The 22,969-nt window shown below is 31.5% G+C and overlaps 5 protein-coding genes across 5 annotated transcripts; all 5 read right to left on the bottom strand.

Moving 5' to 3' along the window:
- Window positions 1-1,423: 1,423 nt before the first annotated feature.
- Window positions 1,424-2,744, bottom strand: Tsp_06748 (neuronal calcium sensor 1). Its single transcript, XM_003380542.1, has 6 exons — window positions 2,717-2,744; window positions 2,286-2,314; window positions 2,044-2,133; window positions 1,918-1,975; window positions 1,631-1,803; window positions 1,424-1,519 (listed from the first exon to the last, which is right to left on the bottom strand). Exons 1-6 carry the CDS (start codon window positions 2,742-2,744, stop codon window positions 1,424-1,426), a joined length of 474 nt encoding a protein of 157 aa, XP_003380590.1.
- A 3,985-nt stretch (window positions 2,745-6,729) lies between these two features.
- Tsp_06747 (conserved hypothetical protein) lies at window positions 6,730-7,253 on the bottom strand. The gene is made up of 3 exons (XM_003380541.1): window positions 7,183-7,253; window positions 7,026-7,147; window positions 6,730-6,860 (listed from the first exon to the last, which is right to left on the bottom strand). The coding sequence occupies exons 1-3, from the start codon at window positions 7,251-7,253 to the stop codon at window positions 6,730-6,732; spliced, it is 324 nt and encodes a 107-aa protein (XP_003380589.1).
- A 2,855-nt stretch (window positions 7,254-10,108) lies between these two features.
- Window positions 10,109-13,900, bottom strand: Tsp_06746 (mRNA export factor). Its single transcript, XM_003380540.1, has 12 exons — window positions 13,882-13,900; window positions 12,973-13,205; window positions 12,716-12,838; window positions 12,584-12,670; window positions 12,433-12,519; window positions 12,288-12,362; window positions 12,079-12,186; window positions 11,824-12,003; window positions 11,555-11,749; window positions 11,417-11,491; window positions 11,101-11,166; window positions 10,109-10,198 (listed from the first exon to the last, which is right to left on the bottom strand). Exons 1-12 carry the CDS (start codon window positions 13,898-13,900, stop codon window positions 10,109-10,111), a joined length of 1,338 nt encoding a protein of 445 aa, XP_003380588.1.
- Window positions 13,901-15,284: 1,384 nt separating this feature from the next.
- Tsp_06745 (putative STAS domain protein) lies at window positions 15,285-20,204 on the bottom strand. Its single transcript, XM_003380539.1, has 23 exons — window positions 20,175-20,204; window positions 19,904-20,093; window positions 19,611-19,703; window positions 19,472-19,534; window positions 19,278-19,399; window positions 19,056-19,220; window positions 18,831-18,992; window positions 18,690-18,769; window positions 18,470-18,617; window positions 18,273-18,386; window positions 18,132-18,209; window positions 17,974-18,069; window positions 17,798-17,904; window positions 17,587-17,674; window positions 17,435-17,543; window positions 17,151-17,368; window positions 17,032-17,107; window positions 16,915-16,970; window positions 16,324-16,447; window positions 16,164-16,269; window positions 16,034-16,108; window positions 15,675-15,729; window positions 15,285-15,632 (listed from the first exon to the last, which is right to left on the bottom strand). Exons 1-23 carry the CDS (start codon window positions 20,202-20,204, stop codon window positions 15,285-15,287), a joined length of 2,703 nt encoding a protein of 900 aa, XP_003380587.1.
- Window positions 20,205-21,890: 1,686 nt separating this feature from the next.
- Tsp_06744 (putative methyl-CpG-binding domain protein 2) lies at window positions 21,891-22,926 on the bottom strand. Its single transcript, XM_003380538.1, has 5 exons — window positions 22,896-22,926; window positions 22,646-22,771; window positions 22,266-22,574; window positions 22,051-22,226; window positions 21,891-21,995 (listed from the first exon to the last, which is right to left on the bottom strand). The coding sequence occupies exons 1-5, from the start codon at window positions 22,924-22,926 to the stop codon at window positions 21,891-21,893; spliced, it is 747 nt and encodes a 248-aa protein (XP_003380586.1).
- Between the last annotated feature and the right edge of the window lie 43 nt (window positions 22,927-22,969).

Genomic DNA, 22,969 nt, shown 5'->3' with positions numbered 1-22,969 from the left:
CATCAGCATTTCTGACACAGAGCTGGCTGATGTGGACTTTCTGTATCGACAAGCCCTGCTCAAGCTGCCGTCAGTGATGTACAGCTATGCGACGGATCTGTGGCGTTGGCAACTGTTCCGCTCTGATGACGTTGAAAACAGAGATTGGGTCAAAATGGAAAACAGTTGGTGGACAACAATGAACAAATACATGGGCTTGGCCAATCCCAGGCCATCGAACGCTAACATGTCAGATTTTCTTGTCGTACCTGAAGTAATTTTGTTCGAACCACATATTGACAGTCTGTTTTCCACAATTTTCCAATTTCAAATCTACGAATACGCATGCGAAATTGTAAATCACAAAGATGCACTGCACAAGTGCACATTTGGAAAGAAGAAAAAGATTTCACAACTTTTTGAACAGCTCATGAACGTAGGGTCCGAGAAAGAGTGGTCGTTGCTGTTGAGCGAAACGTTGCACTCAAATTTGAACTCTTCTTCACTGTTGAAATACTTCCAACCGTTACACCAGTGGCTGATCATGGAAAATGACAAGACGAGTGCATGTCGAGGCTGGTATGCGGATGAAGAATGGCCGAAAGAAGTTCTGCTGAAATTATCTCCTAAAAGATGCAAGAAAGAGCCACCGGCGCCACCACCTCCCCCACCGACCGAAGGACCTGAACCAGTGACTAAGCCCGATGATCAGCTGAGCAGTGCGGATCGAGTTGGTAAGTGTCAATGTTGAAAAAACTTTCCACTACTATACAAAGAGGAATTAATTAAATAAATCAAAATATTAATTTATAAATGAATGAAAAACGAAAATAAGAAACTATTCGAAAAGAGCAAATTTTCCCTAATTAAACAACACTCAATTTCAGGTACACAGTGGTGTCTACTACTATTTTTGATACCTTTCCTTTGTCTGCATCCGATTTCTTGAAAATTTTCTCCAACGCTGGACTGCCTGATGGAAATCCGTAATTGACGGCAGTAAATAATTTCTTTTTTTTTCTCTCTTTGTATCTTTTTTTGGAAAGGGACTGCCATCGTAAATTTTGATGAAAATCTTCACGTGGAAGCAAAAGCAACGCCGCGAACAATGAAAGCACAGAAAATTGCTTAATGAAATGCAACAATTAATAATTAAACTCTACTCAGCAATGTTCTCAATAGTCAACAGTCGAATTAGAATAAACTTTCACCGTTCATCCACGTTCTCGCCGCCAGTAAAAATGGAAATTTGCATAGCTGTTGTAATTGATTGACGTTGATGCTTCCTGCGTTGAAAGAATCAATTGCATCTGAAATGATAAATATTTCACATTGATTAAAAGCCTCAATTTATTTGATCATCATTATAATTCAGCATTTTTTGCGGACAATCAAAAATGCACATTCAACGCAAACAGAGAGAGGGAGAGATAGAGAGAGAAAATCAAGGACAATTGCCAATAGTTAATGCTTTCACAATCCAGGCGTCTTTTTTCGACCCGGCAATAAATTCATCTTTCGATAATTTATTGTCTTTGTTCTAAAGAAAAAATAAAAAAAATAATAATTATAATAATAATTGATTTTTCCTTAGCTTCATTTGACGCTTTGCAAAAATTGACATTTGCATTCAAATTTTCAACAGGCTCACCGAATCCATGCTTTGAAATATCTTTTCCACACGCAACTGTGGTGAATCGTCCATTGGAAAGTCTTTGTTGTCAACAAATTTGCCCAACATTGCATAAATCGAATCGACTATTTCGACCATTTCATTTTTAGTAATGTAACCGTCATTGTCTAGATCATACAAAGAAAAGGCCCCTGAAATGAGATGTAACAAAAAATGAAAAATTAATTGCACAAGAAAAACAAATTAAAAAACAATTAACACAAGCTCAGCTATTTTACACGCACATTCGAGCTTTTCGTCAATACTTCCTCGGGACGTGATTGACAATGCACTGATGAACTCTTTGAATGAAATATGCCCATCCTGAAGTTATATAAAATCGGTTGGTGAGTTTTCAAAATTGAAGAACAATTTCCATAATTGAGAAATACTTTGTTTTCGTCGAATACGTTGAAAACAAAACTGGAAAATTTTGTTGGATCACCATTTGGGAAAAATTGCTTATAAATAGCCTGGAATTCCTGAAAAGTAGAAAAAAAGGTATATAATAATGAATATGAACATTTTCAAAATGAACTATTGATTATCAGAATAATAATACTAATAATAATAAATTGAAAGCATCTATTTTCCAAAAGACAAATATATGAGAATAAGAACAGCAATCGCTTACTTCTTTCTTCAAACGTCCACTGGGACAATCTTTGATAAAATCTTTATACCTGAAAGAAAAAAGAGAAAATCGTTCTTTTTTGGTGAATAATTTTCACACTAAAAAACTGCTTTCAAAAGATCAAAAACAGAAAAAAGAAGAAAAAAAAATTAAAAATTTTATGCATATTTCTTAAAATACACATCATAAGCTGATTAAGTTATGCAGTGAAATTAAAATTATACTTTTACAGTAGCCTATTTTAAAAGAAAAACTGCAATATTATAAATAATATGCAATTCAGATGAATGTTCTATTTATTAAAAAAAACGGATCTATTGTACAAATTAACAAATATATGTAAATATAATAAATGTGACTGATGCTTTAGTTGGCTGAATTTTCAATTGATGTGCAAACACATCATCAGACAAGCATACCAATGCAATAACTGTTCAATGAACGTTGCTGATCATGCATTGATAATTGCATCAAAAGTCGTAACAGGAAAAAGAATGACAGAAAAAAAATAAAATTCCATGATGCACTTTCAATGTCACACACAGCTGAGCAATTTAATTTCTTTTTTTTTTTGAAATTAAATTTTCTGATACTTCTTGTTCATGTCAAGTGGAACAAAACTATTGAAATGAATATGAACAATGAAAAATAGAACAAAAAAGAACAATATTAAAATGATTTATTGTTCAGTGATTATTAGTTTCATACATTGTAATTCGTTTCTCATAGAAAATATGAACAAATAAACGCATACAAAATAATTTCATATGGATACTTTACAACAATTTTCACATTTTCAATTTCAATTATTCATACATATATATATATGAATTGAATTATGTGGAAATCAATAATTCATTTATTTACATTGGAACAGTTGAACTGCTGCCTTAGAATTTGAATAGAAATAAATTGATTGAATTAATTAACCAATTCGATATTAAATATCAAATCTGCTGATAAAACTCTATCTGAATCAAATCATGCAAGAATACAAATTGTCTGATAATTATAAAAATCATATCAGTCATATATGACTTACAGAATAAAATAGAAATACAATAAGTAAATAAATAATAGCAAACATAGAATGTATGAATGAATGCGCTTTTTTTGAATATATTAAAATAGAATAAAAGGATCGATTAAACCATTGAGTTTGATTTGTAGACCATCAACAAATTGAACTTAAGCAAAATTAATATTTCAATTAAAATGATTGAAACTTAATTTTATATTAAGCAGCTTAAATTTAAATTAATTAATAATGATCAGTTGGTGTTCAATTATATGAAATGATTAACTGGTAAATTTTAAGTGAATTTCTATTAAAACATAGTAAAATAGCAAATGCAAAAACAATGTATAGGTGTGTGTAAAAGATAAATCATTTAACATAGATCAATATGTATTTATATAATTGCAAAACTGCAATGGTGAAGTTTACAAGTGGAAAAGGTTGCAAATAGATGTAGTAAGTAGTATTTAACAATAACAAGATTTGGGGAGGATAAAAAAATGCATTTCTCTCAGATCATCACAGACGAGCAGAATGACAAAGACAGGGGCGGCAATGACGATGAGTAATAAGTGTGAGTTTTCGAAAACAATTGCACAATGCATGTAAAATCCAGTTAAGCCAAGCTAACAGAATTTGCTTTTTGAAAAAGCCGTCGACGGCTAATTTGTAAAGAGATAAAATTGAAAACAATGACAAAGAAAGAGAGAGAGAGAATAAGGTACTGAGGGGAGGGGGGGGAAGGGGAAAGCGCATCAGAGGCAATGTTAATTGCGTCAAGCTAAGCTTAAGAGCGAAAAGTCGAATAATCATCATCACAAGGCCGACGGGTCGGTCCTGGTTGAAATTAAACAATTTCTTTGCCGTGAAGAAAAATTCCATTACTAACGACGCTTGGAGAAGGGAAAAGAGAAAAAGGAAAGCGCAGAAAATTGATTGCCCTCAGCAGTGCAGAATGATAAAAGCAAAATGAATTATTTCATGAATGATGCCACTCGATTAAACTTCAATAAAGAAACAACAGTTCGTATGCAAAAATTTCACCTTCTAATCATCTCAGATTCATTTTACTGTATCCACCACAAGTAATTACAGAATAATAAAAATAAACAAGAACAAATGTAAATACATTCAACTCAAACACACACACACACACACTATATATATGTATTACCTTTAAATTCTCCAGTTAAAATAAATAAATAGATAAATAAAAATAAACACATATATAAATAACACTTACCAAGCCATGTAAAAGAACATCATAAAAATTTGCTTACCATTTTCTCAGTTCTTTGCGATTGACTAAAATGAAAAACAAAATAATATTTTCCACAAACAATAAAAATGCTTAAGTCATATTAAATTATTGATTTAGTTAACTGTTTTTATTTCAACATGTTTGAAAAAATACATAAATTGGTAAAATAAAAAAGAACAATATCTATCTATCTATCTATTCACGAACTTTGCCAGCCAACCATACATGCAAATGTTAAATATAATGCCATGCAACATTTACGATAGCAAAAAGTTGAAAGTGAAGAAAAGTTTCAAAATTTTGAAAAAGCAATGCTTATTTTTAAATGATAAATTCAAATGTCAATTCGTAGCAGAAAAAAACAGAAAAAATAAATATTTGCAGCTTTTCCCATAAACAAACAGTACAGGAAGAATGTGAAGAGAGAAAAACTACAAAGAATCATAATGCTTCAACTTCTTCAAACTTTACCATCCATTACAGAAGAAGTCTATGTATTAAGCAACAAATTACAAACAGCATCAAAATCTGCATCATAAAAAAACCGTATTATTTCAAAATATCCTAAGGCATAACTATTTTTGCATTCAATAAATTTTTAAATTAAAAATTTTCCATATAATTATTTTTTTCTTATTTTCAAATAATAAATTCAGAATGCACTTTCAAAATTTGCAAAAAAAATTTCAGTTAAAAAAATTCTAGCTTAGATGCAACTTGCTGTTGAAGAGAAAGAACATTTTTCTTCAAACAAAGAAACATCACTTGAACCTAACAGATGCCAAAAAATGCATTTATTGCAACAAATTGTCAGCTAACATAAATTTAGATGAAAAGTACATTTTGTAGAAAATTTTCAATTTATCCTTTATTATATTTATTTATTTATATGTTTAAATTAAAATTTTATCCACATACAAAGAACAGCTTCGTAAATCAATGTGCAACAATAGCAGCACTAAGCACAATCGACTAATTGTGTTCAAAGCATTTGAAACAAGCAAAATAGGCTAGTAAATCTTTTAGGCTTGAATAATAATCGGATTTTCCATTCATACAACCTAAATTCACTTTGTTGCTTGCTTGCTTGCTTGCTCGCTTTGTTGTTTAATTAATTTTCCCCATCTACAACAGCAACAACAACAACAACAAATTTAATACATTTCTGTTCATCTTTGTGAAGCAGTTATTCATAAATTAATATATCATGCATGCATAATATTAAAAAAAAATTTTTTTTCTAATTTAACAATAACCCCGTCGTGGACTTGTCGTTAGGAAGGTCAGTAAGCAATGAATGAATGAATGAATGAATGAATAAAGTGACGAGTGAATGAATGAATAAAACATGCATTCCAAGTCGAAGCAGTGCCAAAAGCATTGCATTCATAAAAATCGTCCCTGACAAAATAAGAAGAGCCAAGTGAAAGTACAATCAATGATAACTCGCACGTTTGGCAAAAATTAAACACAGCCACCCGTTGGAAAACACCCACTCGCATTTCAGTCAATGCTATAAAACAACATAGCAAGCTGATTAAAATGGAGTGTATATTTTAATTAATAACCACGTCAGTGGAAAAAAAGCTGCTATGTGGCATGTTTGAAGCATATAAAACGGTTGAAAGAGAGAAGGGGGGAGGGGAAAGAAGAGAGGGAGAGAAGTATCTACTATACCTATATAGAAGTATCTATGAATGCATAGAAAAGTACATCTGTGGCAGCAATTTAATCAAAATAAAACAGTGCACACATTGGCATTGAAAATTTTGATCTTCACTTCGATGGTTGATGTTAATATCACTTTTCAATCGATATTTTTAACCTGATCAAAGCTGTATAAATTTTTTATCAACATCAGTGAAAGTGATGTTGATAAAAATTTCACACTCTGCAGCAATTATTCAACTCATTATTATGCCAATTTCAAGGAACAGCAGAAAGCAAACGTCATTGCCTTGCGGAACATTATCGAAAATATCAATTTTTAAATAACATAAATTATAAAATACAAAAAAAAAACTAAAGATAACTGTAAAAGTTAGTAGTGTTGTAAATCAAACAACAACAACAGCAGCAAAATTTTAAGCATATTCTAATTAAGAGGCTCAAAAAGGTGATACAGAAAAATCAATAAAAATCATTCAATAATGTAAAAAAGAAAATCACTTACAATATGTAGACTTTTCCAGATCTTTGATATCTGAATTGGATAGACGTCCATTTTTGGCGCCCATGGTGATCAGACTGGTGAATGGTGTTGGAATTGTTGCTGTGCTTCTTGCAGTTTCCACTTCTGCTGTTTGAACAAAAACAAGCTTTCACGTCTTCTCTTTCATTCTAATATAATGACAAAGCGGAATACTTGGAATACGTGATCTTTTGTGATGCAATGTGTGATTTCTGTGAAAAGAGAAAGGAAAAAGAAGAAAATTAAAATTGCAATTAAAATAAAGCAAACCACCCCAAAGTGACAGTACTGATCCGGATGTAGAATTCGCATAAAAGCAAACCAACAAGTGATTGGAATTTCCTGACGATTTGACAAAAGGAGGATCGATTTGCCGTGTCAATGACGCGCGACTTCAATTTATATCACGCGACCAATGCAAACGGACCCAGGAAGCCCGGGGTACCCTAGGACCAAAACGTTTTCACTATCTGGACGCTTCAATGTCTGGGGTCGCATCGATCTCACCCATTTTATAATATAAGTTCAAGCAAGGAAACTTGCTTCCGCCGCCATTCGTCAGTTTTGGCATTCATTGCAAAGCAAAAGATGAGCCATGCTAAAAGAGGAACCGCTGTCATGGGACGGAACAATTTCAAACCAACCAATCAACTAACCAACCAATCGTCCAGCCAACCAATGTAAAGAAGTAAAAAAATTTTTAACAACCAACACCAAAAAACCAAACGTGTGAAAAATTATTGAAAATGATATCAATGAAATATCAACAGTTGAAACTGCTGAAAAAATTTAAACAAAAAAATAGCACATCCCTTTTGCATGTGGAAACTTTTCAACATACATAAATTGTCAAAAAAGTTATGCACTATCTCATTTTTGTCGACACTGAACAAATAAATTATTCAAATAAAAACTCTGAAAAGCCTACTATCATCATCATCAACAACAACAACATTAACTATTATTTTAAATGTCTGCTTATTTATAATATTGGAAATGATGTAATTTTCTTCGTGTCATAATTTTTGACTTCGATTTGAAAAGAAAATACAAATTATTAATAATAACTGACAACTGAGCTTGTTGAAACAAACAACAAGGGTGGATGGCAAGTGAAGGCAAGAAGGCACTTGCCGAACAAAGAGGAGAAGCAACAAATTACACAACAAACAGTAAACCAATGCAAAATCAATAAAAAAAATCAAACGACAAAAGGCAGTCAGTTTCCAATTTTTAGCTTTTACACAAGCTAAAATCAACACTTTCTGTCTCAGTTTAACATTGGTGGAATCAAGTTTAATGCAAATAATTTCTGAAGCTTCATTTTGATCATTTCTTTTTACCACTTTTCCAAAAAAAACAAACATACTTAAATATATTTTGAAAAAAATTTTTTTTCAATATTCAATACATTACTTATTCATAGATGATACATACATCTGCATATATATACATTTGTTCATTTAAGAAACCCATTAGCATATACGATAAGTATAAGAGCAACAACAACAACAACAACAACAACTCTCCAGAGCTTCGCCTAAGATGAAGAAGAAGCCTTATTCGCCTATATCGCTCGATCCTGCTCTGCTGAGAAACAAAACCAATTGCAAAACTGTCGATTGCAATCTTCCATTCAAAAACGTTGCTCGTCTCCAACGAAGGCTACAACTGCTTGATACAATAAAATAAACAAACAAACAATTCACTTCAACTTGAGAAGGTAAAAAAAAACAGTTCATGGATATATATTTTCACTTAATCTACATCATCAACTACAAACGCATTTTTGTAAATGCTCTTAAAATTAACAAAATTGAATAGTCAATTAATTTCATAGTCAATATTTATGCGCGCTTTCCATTTTTATTTTTAATCATAAATGGATTTCAAATATGCAACGTATGAAATACGGTTCTTTTGAAATTTGATTGCCAATTTAAGCAACAATCTCAGTAAGCCGTCGAGTTTGCCCTTTATCTGATGTGCACAACCTGCATCCCCGAGCGCCGGCAAGTAATTTACCTAATTGCCTGATTCGACAAGCACGTTGGGTTGGATTTCAATTTGAACTGTTGAATGTTTTCAATTTTATAATAATTGTCGCTATTATTACTATTATTATTATTACTGTTCGATTTGCAAGTTTGTTTCAATTTTAAGACGTATTTAAATAAATTTTCTCCTTCACTTTCTTTAAAAATACTCCATAAAATTATCATTTGACAATCTTAAACAAATACAATTATTATCAATAAACAGATATGATACATATTCAATCAAAATCATACAAAAGCACTTATTCACTCAAAAAGAAAAGAGAAGAAAAAAAAACCATTTGTTAATTAATAATTTGCCATGATTATTATTAATTGTTACCGTTGAACATAATTCTCCAACAATCATCAATATACAAGTTTAAAACATTATGTTTACTTTTTAATAAGAATGTCAAATAATATAAGATTCTTACATTTTTCAAACAATACAACCAAGTTATAAAAAATCATTTAAAAAATTCTAAAAAGAAAAACAACCATACTAAACTGATTCTCGATAAAGTTATTATTATTCTAAACTAAATAATACATTGTTTTCACCATTTCTGATTAAAATTAGCTTATAAATAAGTAGACGACAGTACATTCTACGTGACATGCAGAGTGAAATTTGAAAAGCTGAACAAAATTTCCCCTAACAGCGTAATTAGTCAATATGCAAATGCAATTGGATACTTCTGTAAATTGAGATGAATTAAAATATTTTTGAATAGGAATAACACAAACAGAGTATACAGAGGTTGCCAGGCTGCTGTAAAATTACAACCATATGATGAAAGAGTGTTTCTAAAATAAATCACGTAGCTTATATGTTCAGCAAATGTAAATTGATTGATTGAAAAACAAATCTCCTGACAACCAGAGATCACTTTGCATTACTTGAATTCACCAAAAAATATTTTTCTTATAAATAATAATATGGAATTTTACGGAAAACGCCCTGACATGTGAAGCTTTTCCATCTTTTTACAAATCAATACTGTAAAGAGTGATAAGTTGAATAAATAACATTTTCATTAATAATAAACAACACATTGTGAAAAAAAAAATTTTTTTTTTCAACACTTCAGAAAGATTGTCGAAGATGATAATTGCAAAATTGAGAGAAATTAAACCAACAATCTAGATCAACAATAATAAAAGAAAGCTTTAATTAATATTTTTTTAATCTAAATAAAACAAAAAATAAATAATACAATCTTCCTCAATTTTATCATTGTAATTACAATCAGTTGTTTTAATTAATATGCACTGAGAAAAGCAACAATTTGATTCAACAGCACTGCAATGTGATCAATTATTGGCCCCTTTTGAAGCTTTAAAAAGCAAGCTTATCATCAAAATGCGCCGCCGTCCTGTCGTCTGCGCTGAAAATTGCCTTCGCTTCAAATAATTTTTGAACAGTATATTGTTGGGCAAAGTGATTTGCTTGCAAAAATTAAATTTACTCGCACTTAAAAAGATCTAACACTATTTAATTTGAAATTGAATTCCTCGACCCTACGAAAGAAAATCTAAATTCATACCATTTTGGAAGCAAAACCGATCAATTAACATAAATAAATAAAATTACTACCTCTTACAATATGCAGATATTAATTTACATCTGGTATTCATCACAGAAAGAAATAAATTTTCACATTTACCTGCTTAATAAGGTAAGTTTTTAAGGTGAAGTAATTTGATAAGTCGAAAAAGATTCATCTTCAAAAATACTCAATACAAAAGCTCTCAAGTCACGTGCCGAACAATGAAAAATCAATTATTGCTAGCAGTGGTGCAAAATGAATGACATCTGCACTTTTCTATTAAATTTCTATTAAATAATTATATTATATATTAATAAATAATTAATTTCTATTAAATACCAGTATAACATAATTTGACAATATATCCAAAATGAAAAAACAAATAAATAAATACAAGTAACAATTTTCAATCAGAAAGTGTAAAATTATTGAGCTAAGCGAAAATGAATAATTATTGTTGCATTGGTGTCATTTAAATAACAAAAGTTAATTAAAATAGAAGGAAAACACATCTATAATGTGCTTGAACTTGCATTTCCAACGATGATTTCAAAAACAAAATGGAAAGAAATCGCAATCACAACAATTTGAAAATTCAAATTTAAACTCAAATCATTCCCCTTCGCTCGAGTGAAGAAATTAACATAATTAAAATTGAAAAACAATTCATCAAACGTTCGGTAATAAAGCATTTTTTTACCTTTCGGTGAACAAAATCGATGAATTGGATCGAAGCGCAGAATGTGACATTTTTACCGTACGCCGAATGTCGAGATCTCGATTATTTTTTTGCACATTTAAAAAACAATTGCTCTTCGTCATCTTCGATAAATTATAATTACCATAAAAAAGAAAACAAAACAAACTCAATAGCAAGAATATCAAGAACTGCTAGTCAAATTACTTACTCCAAGCTACACAACTCAACAGAAGACCAAATACAAAAAACAAAACAGAATAATTGTTTTTTTGAAGTCATCAGTCAAAAATTATACAAATAGTGCAGAAAAACAAGAAATTAATTTTTCATCATATTAATAATGCTGCCAGTGAGAATGAATCATTTCTTCACTCTGGGCTTTAAATCTTCAAAACAAGCATGCAAGAAAATATAATTTTTCGTCTGAGGATTGTGAAACTCGTGACCCTAAAATTTTATGACGTAAATCATCATATAAAATGATACTTTAAAAAAAATCAAAAAACTAACCTTTGACCAATCGTATCCAACGGCATATGCAAATATATCTCCAGTCTTGTTGAAACAGCAACGTGTTATTGAATTCTGAAGTTTTTCTGACATTTTCAACTTTGTTCGTGCATCTTTATCCCAAAATGAATAACGACCGTCCGATCCAACAGTAGCCAAAGTCCCATGCTGTGGATGAAACGCTATATCATTCACCTGAAAGTACGTTATCATTTTTATTTAGCTATTAGCATAAAAATATGCTTCAAATAATTCTCTTTTTTTCATACGGAATAAATTTCTTGAAAACCGTTGACCAATTCCGGAGATCGATGACATTTGAATGTAAAATTCGCTTTAGGATCAACAGTTTCCACATACTGAATAGCTACACGTCCTTCGAGGGATCCCACTGCATAACCAACAGGTGCACCATTTGTTTTATCTTTAAAAATGCTCACGCTTCGAGTCTGCATAAAAATAATAATTCATAACAATATCGAAGCAGTTGGATTCGGACTTTTTCAAACTAACTGCAAACATACTTGATACTTCAGTGGCGATTCCATCGACTTCACCTCAACAGGCTGACCGTCCAATTTGTAAATTTTGATCTCTCTATTCGCAAGACAAGCAACGCCCATTGGATACAACTAAACTTTTACAATTGAAGTTCGCATTTGTATAATAACAAATAACTGAATAGCAATTTTTCATAATCATCTCAAATACCAAAAATAATTCAATGACTCACCACGTCAACAAAATAAACGCGTTCTGGCATGCTAACAACACCAGCGGGAGTGTTCGGAGTTCTCATATCCCAAAACTATAAAAAAAAGAAAAAAAACTAGAAAATTCAACTTGATAAAAAAATAACAATATTAAAATGCACGCACCTTGACTGTTTTGTCCCATGAACCTGTAATTAAACAGCTATATGTGGGGGAGTGCACCCAATTGCAGGTTGAAACTGTTTGATCATGCTAAAAATTTCAATTTTCCAAAAGAAAGAAAAAACAAAAAATTATGTTCATGATTGCATTTTACCTGACCAATGGTAGCCATCTGATTGCTTGAAACGTCCCAAACACGGACCTGGCGATCTGCTGATGCAACAAAAATCTTAGTACCATCCTAATGAAGGTAACAAAAAAAATAAAGAAATGACTTTAAAATGACTCGAATATTGCAAAATGAAGAATGCTTTACATCAGACCAGTCAACTTGCATCACCGGTCCTTGAATTCGTTGCTCAGCTTTAGGCTCTGTTGATCCATCCTGTTTCACTTCCCACACTCGGAGCTAATATAATAAAAAAATTAAAACCATTTACATGACAAAATAAAGCAAAACAAAACAAAAACATAGTATTAATTGTTGTTATGACGTCCGTCATAAGTAGGCAGATCATAGAAAATTTATCAAATACAACTTACTACATTATCCCAGCTGCCAGATACTAAAAAATTTTGCGCAAGCGCTGGCGGACTAAACTTCAACGCTTGAACAGTGTCATCAGGCGGTTGCACAACTTCGAAATCTTTATTTGGATTATGAGCACCAGCAGAACTACTCAACGCCGCAGCAGCAGCAAACGGGGTAGAAGTTGGGCGCAAAGCACTGCTTGTAAGTGAGGAAAACATAATTGATAGGCAAAGATCAAAGAAAACTGAAAAATGAAAACTTTTAGAATAAAAATATCATTATTTCAATAAAACAAAATGTATAGCAACCGGCCTAATTTCGACTTGAATAATATATTTTATGGATGTACTTGGGAAAAATTAAACAAAAAAAGCGGACTTTTCAAACAATAAAAATACTTAGTGATGATATTTCATCTTAAACTTTCTTAGTAAAGATATGAAAAATAAATGCATACTGTAGTTTTTATGAAATGAAGGTTAAAGATATAATTTTTAAATTACAAACGTAAGTTACCGAATAAATTTTAAATAAAACACAAGAAAATTACTAAATTAAGTTAAAAACATAGATTTAAAAATAAATTAAACATCTAAAACAAACAAAAAAAAGCAAACTTCAACACCGAATGTCACCTTATCAAAATAAATCAACAGGAAACAACAATGAGATTAAGACTGCTAGAACAAACCATTTATGACAAAATTTTCCTACAACATTAATTGCATATAAGAATGTTTTAAACGATTTTAATAAATAAATAAATAAATAAATATGCATATATACAATAAAAAAAGCATTTATTTTAGTTCAAAAATCAAAAATTTTAAAATAAATTTAAGTAAAAAAGCATTTTCTTATCGGAAAGAAAATATCACTACTACACGATAAACATTCAGTGATAACGATGGCAAAAGAACCTTGAAGCTGACAAAACATAAATCGTTATGCAAAAAAAGACAAAAGTGTGGAAGTAATGCCGAAAGTGCATGCACCTGTTCATCTACGTCAGTTGCGCTTTTTGGCTTCATCAGTATTGAATATACTTGTAAATGAAAAGAAATATTTCATGCTTTTACGTAATTTCATTCAAAAAAGCATTTTTCCCAAAAGAATAATTAGTGCTGTGTTCTGAATTCTTTTAAGTAATGATAAAAATCAAAAACGCGAATAAACATACTCTTGAAACAAAAAACTGTTTCCAGTTTCTTTTTTCAGTTCATATATTTTGTTGTCTTCTGTTTCTTTTTTGGTGCTATTGTCAATTTTCCAAAACGTTATTGTTATTTCGTCAAATGTCAAATGATTCGCATTAACTGGTGCATTTTACAAGAAAAAAATTCTTATTCCTTGCGATAAACAAACCAAATTTTAAAAAAATTACCAGAACCTTCAACGGATATAATTAAGGTTGAAATGAAATTGTATACATCACAACAAGTAACAATAACAATAAATCACAGGCATTATCAGTGATTGGTCGATTTTGAAATTTCCCGCCTACGTATTGTTTTGCCACGTCAGCAAAATTTCAAAATCACCCAATTACAAATAATGCCTACTTTTCACTGATACTGTCTCAAATACTTGTACTCGTAAAGTGCCAGTAAATATGGAATAAAGATAAAAAAGGGACAGAAAAATATATTAGTTGAACAAAAAAAAGAAAAAATAAACACATATCAAAGTTGAATAAATATTTTTCCGTGAAACTTATTTATTATTGACTTTAGGTATGTATGCGAACTGTTTATGAAAATAATTAATGAAAAGCCAAAGATCACAAGTGAAAACGTGATTCGCTTTCTTTCACAATATTTAATTTGTTAAAATGTGAAATGACATAATTTTTTTCATTTCTAGAGATTTTATTTCAGGTATTAATTGTGAGGAAAAGTTTTATAAAAGCAGAAAAAAAGAATAAAATCCAAGGTATGCTCACCGATCGAGAATGAATTTCATAGATGAGAAAACATCAATATTTCCTCAATGCGATTGGAAAGGCATTTTCTTGCTGTTAATTGCGCAATAATCGGGTGGAAAATTGAATCGATAAATTCATTTTGAATATAGTTTTGGAAAGCAAACTCTGTTCAGTGCAGACATTCCACCATAGCCGAGAACGTTGCGAGCGATGGAAAATTCAACTGCCTACAAAGTGGAAAATGCCAAACCAGAACATTTGATGGAATTGGTCAACTTACTCAACGAAGGTTTTCTGTTCGAAGAGCCGTTGAACAAAGCAATCAAGCTTGAAAAGGACGAATGCGAATTGTATTTCAAAAATTCCACCCTGCACTGTTTGAAAAGTGACAGTTCAATTTTAATCCGTCGAGTGGACAATGGTCAAATTGTAGCCTGCGCGTTGAATCAACTGGGCACGGTGATGAATGGACAGTTGAACGCAGAGGATGAGGATGGAGTGGATTATGAGAGAAAAATCAACAAAATGAACAATTTTGTCAATTTCATGCGACAAGGTTTGCTGGAGGTGATTCCGAATGGCAGCAGTTATTTGGAAATTTGCACACTGTCCGTGCATCCGCAGTACTACAGAAGAGGACTTGGTCGACTGGCGACCGAAGCGTCCATTCGAAGAGCCGAACAATTGAAATGCAAATTTATAGTTGCAGTTGCGACCAATTACAAGTCGCAAGCACTTTTCGAGAAACTGCAATTTCAAACTGGGAAAACAATTCGTCTAACTTCTTACCTGGACCCGGATACCAATGAACCGATGTTCATCTGCAACGACGGTACAACCTGTGCTAAATTGCATTACAAAAGTGTTTGAACTTTTTCCCCCATTTTTTTGTCACTTATCCAATTACTATTATCATTTATTATTGATTAATAAAAATAGCCTTTTTTGAATTCCAATGTCACTGTGGAAACCAAAAGATATATACATATATATATATGTATATGTATATGTATATGTATGTTTTTTTTTCATTTTCTCTTCAAACGTTTCGAAAACTGCAACGTACATCCATCTCTTATGCCGAGTCTGTGCACAAGTGAATGAAAATAAATATGCAGAACCTTTTCATCAAAATAACAACAACATACCGGTAAATATGTGCTCGATTATCAGTAAGCTTTTGTTGATTGAATCGTAACCAATATGTACGCCAAACATAAGCCCTGTAACAAAAAACCAAAAGAACAATTCTTGCTCTTTTCTATTCATATTTCATACCAGTTGATATGTTTGATTGATGACTCGTTGTACAATTTGCGGCTGAATGTTCTCTGTATGACTTTTTTCAACTCTTTCACTGTAGCATTTTTGTCAATATCAATTTCTTAATTTATGCATTAAATGGAATAATTCAATCCTCATCCAAAACATTCAATACCTATTGTTTTGCCGTCGAAACGTCTGATGAATATTTTCAATGATCCATTTTGTAAAATTGCAATTTCCTGGCGCAGTTCATCGATCGTCACTTTTGAGGATAGACTATTTTTCAAAAATGGATCCTAAAATACCTGACAACGTGAATAAATCCAGTTAATGAAAGATAAAATTATGCATTCTCAATTCCAGACGTATTACATCAAAAAGTTGAGAAATCTGATTCTCAATTTCGTTGATTTTCAAATCAAAATCGTCCATCTATATATTTTTGTCCACTTTCGATTCAGAAGTTCACACCAACATATTAATATTCATATTTCCAATAGCTAAAATGATTGTTCTGAAAAATTGAAAATCAAAAGAGAAAAAAAACAATATATATTCAAATAGTTGTAGACTGTTGTTGATTCCAACTAAACGCAAACAGATTTGTGAATAAAATGCTTTACTTTTACAACATTGAATAATAAGGAACAATTTGAAAAACAACAACAACAACAACAACAACAACAATAATAATAATAATAATGATAAATCAACAACGAGTATAATAGCAAACAGCATCGTAAATTGATGGAAAAAAATGTACATTTTTCAACATTTGAATATCTCGACTAGCACTGAGGAGCGTTTGTTCAACTTCATCTAAAAAGAGTAGAATTAATTTTGGAAAATAACGTTATTTTTTTAAATGGTCGCTTCTTACCCAGACAACAGGCTATGCTAACGTTCGCATTCAATATTGATGCTCTTGCCATTACCTGCGTTTGAATAATGAATAACTGAGAATAGAAACAACAGAACAAAAATGTTAAAAAGCAATACCTTCGACAATGCGTTCATGCCGACAACATCGACGTAACTTACGTGGGAAAAGTCGATTACAATATGGAGCTTATTGGATTTGGAAGGCAAATTTATTTCATCTTCAATATCCCGTTGCAGAGACGATGTAATTTCTGTTAAACTTTCCCCAGACACAATGTTATCCTCGCCTCTTCGCCTCTGAACAAAATATACAAATACAACCACTCGTTGAATGGCTAAAATTTTTTTGAATAATAAATTTCAACGTTTCAAAATTACCATCACATAATTCCCTTTAAAACTTGCAGAATGATCGATAATTTTAATAATCTGCTCTTCAAACCACACTGCATTTCCGTAGAACAATGGAGCTCGCCAAGCGAACAAAAGCACATCAGGAAGATCATTTACCTATAGAAAAGACAAAACTGAAAACATCAATTCTTCCACATACCATTCTACTTGGAATTACTTTAAAATACAATCGCTTGTCCAAGTACAGATCTGTTTCTTCAAACGAGCCAAGTGTTGACAATTTTGGGCTATAATAAAGAAATAATTCAAAGTTGAAATTTCAATATGAAATTGAAAATAATTTTTTTTCATTCTCAAAAATTCTCTCATTAAAAAGCATTCCATTGCATTTTAAACAGAATATTACTTACCCAATAAATTTAAATCCAAAAGCTGTGAAAGCAAAAGAAACGCCAACTGCTAGGCCGTAAGTAAAATCCAAAATTACCGTAGCCCAAAATGAGACAAACCAAACAGCCTAAATTAGAATATTAAAGAAGAACAAAAAATCATTTTTTTTCTTCAAAATTTCAAATTGCTTTCGTACAAAGTCTGCTTTGGAAACATGCCATAAAAATTTCACATCGCCAATTTGTTTCAAAATGCCTTTCAATGCAACAACAATGATCACTGAAAGAATCGCCTGAAAATAAAATAAAATATAATATATATTTTTTTAAAAAAACAAAAGAAAAAATTAATTACCACAGGAAGATCTCTGAGCAATGGACCAATCAAATAAATAACAACAAGCAGTATCAAGCTAGCAATGAGTGATGCAAACTGTAATAGAATAATTTTATTCAGAGAATAATTAATTTGATTGAATTGTTGATGCAACTTTACCTGGCTCTTACAGCCACTGCTTTCCAAAAGCATCGATCGACCAATTGCCGCACTGGCAGGTATGCATCCGAAAATCGAGCTGATACTCTGCATCACTCCCAAGGCAAACAATTCCTTACATTATATGGACAAAATTGATTTTTCAGTAACCATAACATAATATTTAAAAGAACAAGAAAAAAAATAATATCACTCACCTGATTGGCATCCAATGCATAGTGATGCTTTTTAGCAAACAGCTTCCCCAACGACATGGAAATACAATAAGCAACAATGGAAATACTGATAGCGTCGCCAAAAATGTGCGGAATCAAATGCAAATTTGGCAAAGTTGGCGATGGAATGCTGAAAAGAATTGATTTAATATGTTTATTTTTTCTCTTTTTCACGTTGCATAATTGAAAAGTGAAAAATTACCCAGAAGGAATTTCACCGACCATTTCGACAGAAAACGTGGAAAGATTTAAATAATGAGAAAACAACGTTCCGACGACAATCTTAAATTGAAAACAAAAAGAAAGATTAATTAAAATTCACACAATAAATGACGTAATTTACAACAATCAAATCGCTCGGAATGGGTACGGAAAAACGGGAATGTTTGGCAATGATGGGATTTAAAAATTCTTTGAAAAAGATCAACACCACAAAAGTTACTGCCGACATGACGCACGGAATCCATTCAGACGACGTTATATTGCAAATCAAATCTCTGTACAGCTATAAAAATCAAATCAAATTAAATTCAAATTAAATTCAAAAAAAAAAAAACAATTTACTCACGTAAAGCAGCTTAAATGGTCCTGAATGACGATTCACTTTTATTCCAAGTATTTTGTCAATTTGAGCGGAAAACACGTGTATACCAGCTCCGGCTGTATAACCAGCGCTCACTTGATCTGATATGAGCAATGACAAAAAGCTGGCATTAAGCACAGCTAATAGTAGCTGAAAAGAAAATTTATTTGAAAAAAATTTCTTCACTGAAGACAATATATTCAATACCGAAAACATGCCTGTAGCGAAAGTCAAACTAGCGACAACTTGATGAGGCGTTAAAGCTGTCCCGAGATTCAAAGTATTATTATCATTAATATGGTGTGATGTATTTTTATGTTCATCAATAGCTGAAAAAAAAGCAATGAAAAAAATGCATTTCAATTTCACAAATCTAAATTTCATACAATATTGATTATGACCATTTTCTGGTATGATTCGATATCGAGCAGAAGCAACCATCATACTGATTACAGCAAATACACCTGAAATTGTTGATTTGATCGAAGAGAACATTTTACAATTTGAAAAAAGGCATCGTACCAAAAGAGTTATGTTTACTAGATCCAATAATGAAATATATTAGGCCAGGAAAAAATGACGTATACAATCCATGAGCTGGATCCAAACCAGCCAAAGTGCCATATGCCATAGCTACAAATTAATAATATACGAATGATACAATACAGTGCAAAACTGTAAATAATTATTTTCAAGCTAGATATACTGTAGATAGATCCTAATTTTCATTAATAGGGATTATGGAAAAAGAAAAGAAACGAAAAATCGATAATCATAAATTTGACAATTTCATTTCATACACTGGGGAATGAGCATGATGCCGACAGTTAAACCGGCCAAGAGATCGTGAAGAAAATTGCTTCTGAAATTGTATTTCGGAAGCCAGTCAATTAGCGGAAATCTTCGACGTAGGAAAGCTGATAAATTAGCCGGTTTCAATGCGGCAGTTGTCCATTGGCGCCAGAGACCTTTAGCAGAGAGAGCTTCTGCTGGGCGATAATCGCCCGCATTTTTCAGTTCATCCTGTACATGAATAATATTTTTAATAACTATATATTTTACATGGAGAAGAATTAATTAAGAAAAAAAGAAATACCAAAATACCTGAGTGTAGACAGGTCGTTGTACACGCATTGTGACCGTTTAAAAAATAACAACTATTCGACAGCTACGACAGAAAAACTAATCGTCAATACAAGAAACAAGAGATTTTATCTGTAAATGAATTAACAACATGAAAAAACAGCTAAAAAATTAACAAAATGTTAACAGCAGTTTTTCGTTTAATCTACTTTAATACTGTTTATATGCTGAACAATAATTTTGGAAATAAACTTCTCTTCAAAACATTTTTTTATTAAACAAGATAACAATGCAATTATTATCATACGAAGCATTGCCAACAAGCAAACAAACAAGTGAATAATAATAGGTGCATAATAAATTTGAAATATTTCAAATGAAAATTCACTTCAATCAGAGCAGCCGTCTAAGCTTTTCGAAACTATTAAACATAATAAATCTTCAACTGATGAAACAAACAAACAGCAAGACATGAAATTTGTCGATCTTTGCCAATATATTTATTAAACGAAACAGCAGACGTTACGTAAAACCAAATAAAAATGTAAAATATGATGTCAAGATGACGGATCAATTTACTGCATATTTAAAAAAAAATACAAAGTAATAAAATGCTGATTACGGTACTAGCAGCGGCTTGTGTTCAACAATTGACCTGGCAATTTAAATGCATTTACAAACACCCGAAATTTACCAATGCAAAAATACAATGACGCTTCACATTTAACAACAACAGAAATCAAACATTTTTTAAATAAATGAAATTTATCTCAATAAATGAAAATAGAACTGGTACACAAACATTCTATTAAACATCGTTCACGCCGACACATTTGAAGCAATTGGTCAAAACAATGATCAATGCTTAAAACTGTTTACAAGAAAAACAACAAAATTATGATTATCGACATAATTACATTACGAATATCAAAATGATAAATTAATAATTACTATCTAAATTAAACAGCACAAAAGTGAAATTTCCGTACCTTAAAACTTGAATTTCCGAGCTGAACCAACCGCCGTCATTTTGCAATACAAGATTGCGATGTCACCGAAGCACAGTGCATTTTCTACAAGATACAAAAATAAAAGCGCCAAAATTACTGTAACAAAAAAAATCAAATTTTCGATTTTTAAAGCCGACATTTTTTTCAGATTATATAAAAAAATTTTAAACAGAAAAAATCAAAATTGAAATATTTGAATAATTAAACAATAATATTCGATGGTTTGAAAATTTTTTCAAATTTCGAAAAACAACAATTGATAAAAATCTCTAAAAAAATTCTTTGAAAAGCAAAATTATATTTAAAATTAATTTAGAATTTAGAAACGTGATAGTTGAAAAAAAATATATTATTTCCCCATGATTACTGCTCAACAATGCATGCAACTTTATTTTCAGTTATTGTACTGCTAAGATTTGGTCGTTGTCACTTGATTTTGATTTTTCAAAGAATGTTCATTTCATTTGATGAGTAGAATTATCAGAACATTATGAGGAAATTCAATACAAAGCTTCAATTTATAAATTTAGAAAACATTAATTACTGGCATATATGCAAATGTTACGTCAAACATATTCAGATGTTTTACTAAACAAATTTTCTAAAATGAAAACGTGCATGAAAAACATTTCTCCGATCAAACTATGTTCACCAAAATTTTTTCAGCTTTAAATGAAAAGAAAAAAAGCGGTAAGACACCAAGCTGTATGTATGTATAGGTATAAAATTATTTCGTTTTTCCGAAATTTTTTAGCGCGTCTTCAAGTCGTCGGCGAGCGTTCAGTACTCTTTCTTCTTGATTCAAAACATCCTGCTCCGATATTACAACAGTCTTAAGCAAAAACCGAACTAGCACCGTGTAACCGCTACTTTTTTTACAAATCTACCTGAATTAAAGGTTGTTCAGCGTTAATGTTGACGCTTGGATTGGCGTCCAAAGATCGTTTGGGTCCTGTTTGACCTGTAACCGGGATACCATGGGTGGGGGACTGTAGTGCAGCCGCCAAAGATAGTGTAGCGGTTTCTTCAGTTATTCCGGGACCGATGGCTAAGCAGTTACTTACTGTAGAGAAAATCGTTTACAAATGCAAAAAATACATACGTAAAACCTTTTGTGGAGCTAATATTTTTTCAAATCTGACTTCATCACAATCTAAAGGCGACAGAAATGTGCACGCTCTCAGTCTGTCGAGACGTTTCAATGCAAACAGTTGCTGAGGTTTCGTCAGTCGTCCGGTAGCTCTTTTCAGTTCTACAGCTGGAGCTGGTTTTGTATTTTTCGAACTCGTGGTAACAATTGTGACAGGCTGTTTCAGAACACTGGCCGTCTGACGAAGAGGCGGTGATAGACAGCCATCGAAACCATGGCGAGTGCTAGTGTTCGCCAAATATTTTGTGACATTTTCGCAAGCTACAACATGAAAGCAAACAGACAAATTCAGTCCAAAGAAATTATAAAATATAAAAATAGACCCTACAAACGCCCCACAATTAATAACAAACACTCACGTATTTTGTTAACTTTTTGCCGATGTTTCGCCTTGCCTTGCTTGGAACGTACCATTTCTAAAAGATTTAATTCGATATGCACTTTACACTTGTGAACTTCTGCAATAATAAATAACTGTATAAAATAGAATCTTACTTAAAATATTTTCGGTCGCCAGGTTGGTAAATGTCGAAAAAAGTTTTCACCGGCACTAAAAAATAATTCTATTCCGTTATTTGTAACCGTAATCACATCTTTCACGCGTGGAACTCATGATAGAAGCATCAAATTGAATTAGGTTTCGTAAAATTGAAAAT

Source organism: Trichinella spiralis (assembly GCF_000181795.1).
Source record: "Trichinella spiralis strain ISS 195 chromosome Unknown Scfld2, whole genome shotgun sequence".
Classification (NCBI taxonomy): Eukaryota; Metazoa; Nematoda; class Enoplea; order Trichinellida; family Trichinellidae; genus Trichinella; species Trichinella spiralis.
The sequence above is the reverse complement of the archived record's forward strand: the minus strand, read 5'-3'. Positions and strand labels throughout refer to the sequence as shown.

Excerpts from the sequence above, each read along its gene's own strand:
- Tsp_06744 (XM_003380538.1), bottom strand. The coding sequence starts at position 22,926 with ATGAGTTCCACGCGTGAAAGATGTGATTACG. Across the intron at positions 22,772-22,895 it reads GCGTGAAAGATGTGATTACG|AAGTTCACAAGTGTAAAGTG; the intron begins GTTACAAATAAC and ends TTATTATTGCAG. Across the intron at positions 22,575-22,645 it reads TTTGTTATTAATTGTGGGGC|CTTGCGAAAATGTCACAAAA; the intron begins GTTTGTAGGGTC and ends TTCATGTTGTAG.
- Tsp_06748 (XM_003380542.1), bottom strand. The coding sequence starts at position 2,744 with ATGCATGATCAGCAACGTTCATTGAACA. Across the intron at positions 2,134-2,285 it reads GTGGACGTTTGAAGAAAGAA|GAATTCCAGGCTATTTATAA; the intron begins GTAAGCGATTGC and ends TCTACTTTTCAG. Across the intron at positions 1,520-1,630 it reads TATTTCAAAGCATGGATTCG|AACAAAGACAATAAATTATC; the intron begins GTGAGCCTGTTG and ends TTTTTTCTTTAG.
- Tsp_06747 (XM_003380541.1), bottom strand. The coding sequence starts at position 7,253 with ATGCGACCCCAGACATTGAAGCGTCCAGATAGTGAAAACGTTTTGGTC. Across the intron at positions 7,148-7,182 it reads GGGTACCCCGGGCTTCCTGG|TCGCGCGTCATTGACACGGC; the intron begins GTCCGTTTGCAT and ends TATAAATTGAAG. Across the intron at positions 6,861-7,025 it reads AGTACTGTCACTTTGGGGTG|AAGTGGAAACTGCAAGAAGC; the intron begins GTTTGCTTTATT and ends TTCAAACAGCAG.
- Tsp_06746 (XM_003380540.1), bottom strand. Across the intron at positions 12,187-12,287 it reads GCGTTTATTTTGTTGACGTG|TTGTATCCAATGGGCGTTGC; the intron begins GTGAGTCATTGA and ends GTAAAAGTTTAG. Across the intron at positions 11,750-11,823 it reads GTTTTCAAGAAATTTATTCC|GTGAATGATATAGCGTTTCA; the intron begins GTATGAAAAAAA and ends ACGTACTTTCAG.
- Tsp_06745 (XM_003380539.1), bottom strand. The coding sequence starts at position 20,204 with ATGCGTGTACAACGACCTGTCTACACTCAG. Across the intron at positions 18,070-18,131 it reads TGCTCAGAGATCTTCCTGTG|GCGATTCTTTCAGTGATCAT; the intron begins GTAATTAATTTT and ends TTTTATTTTCAG. Across the intron at positions 17,544-17,586 it reads AAGTAATTCCAAGTAGAATG|GTAAATGATCTTCCTGATGT; the intron begins GTATGTGGAAGA and ends TCTTTTCTATAG.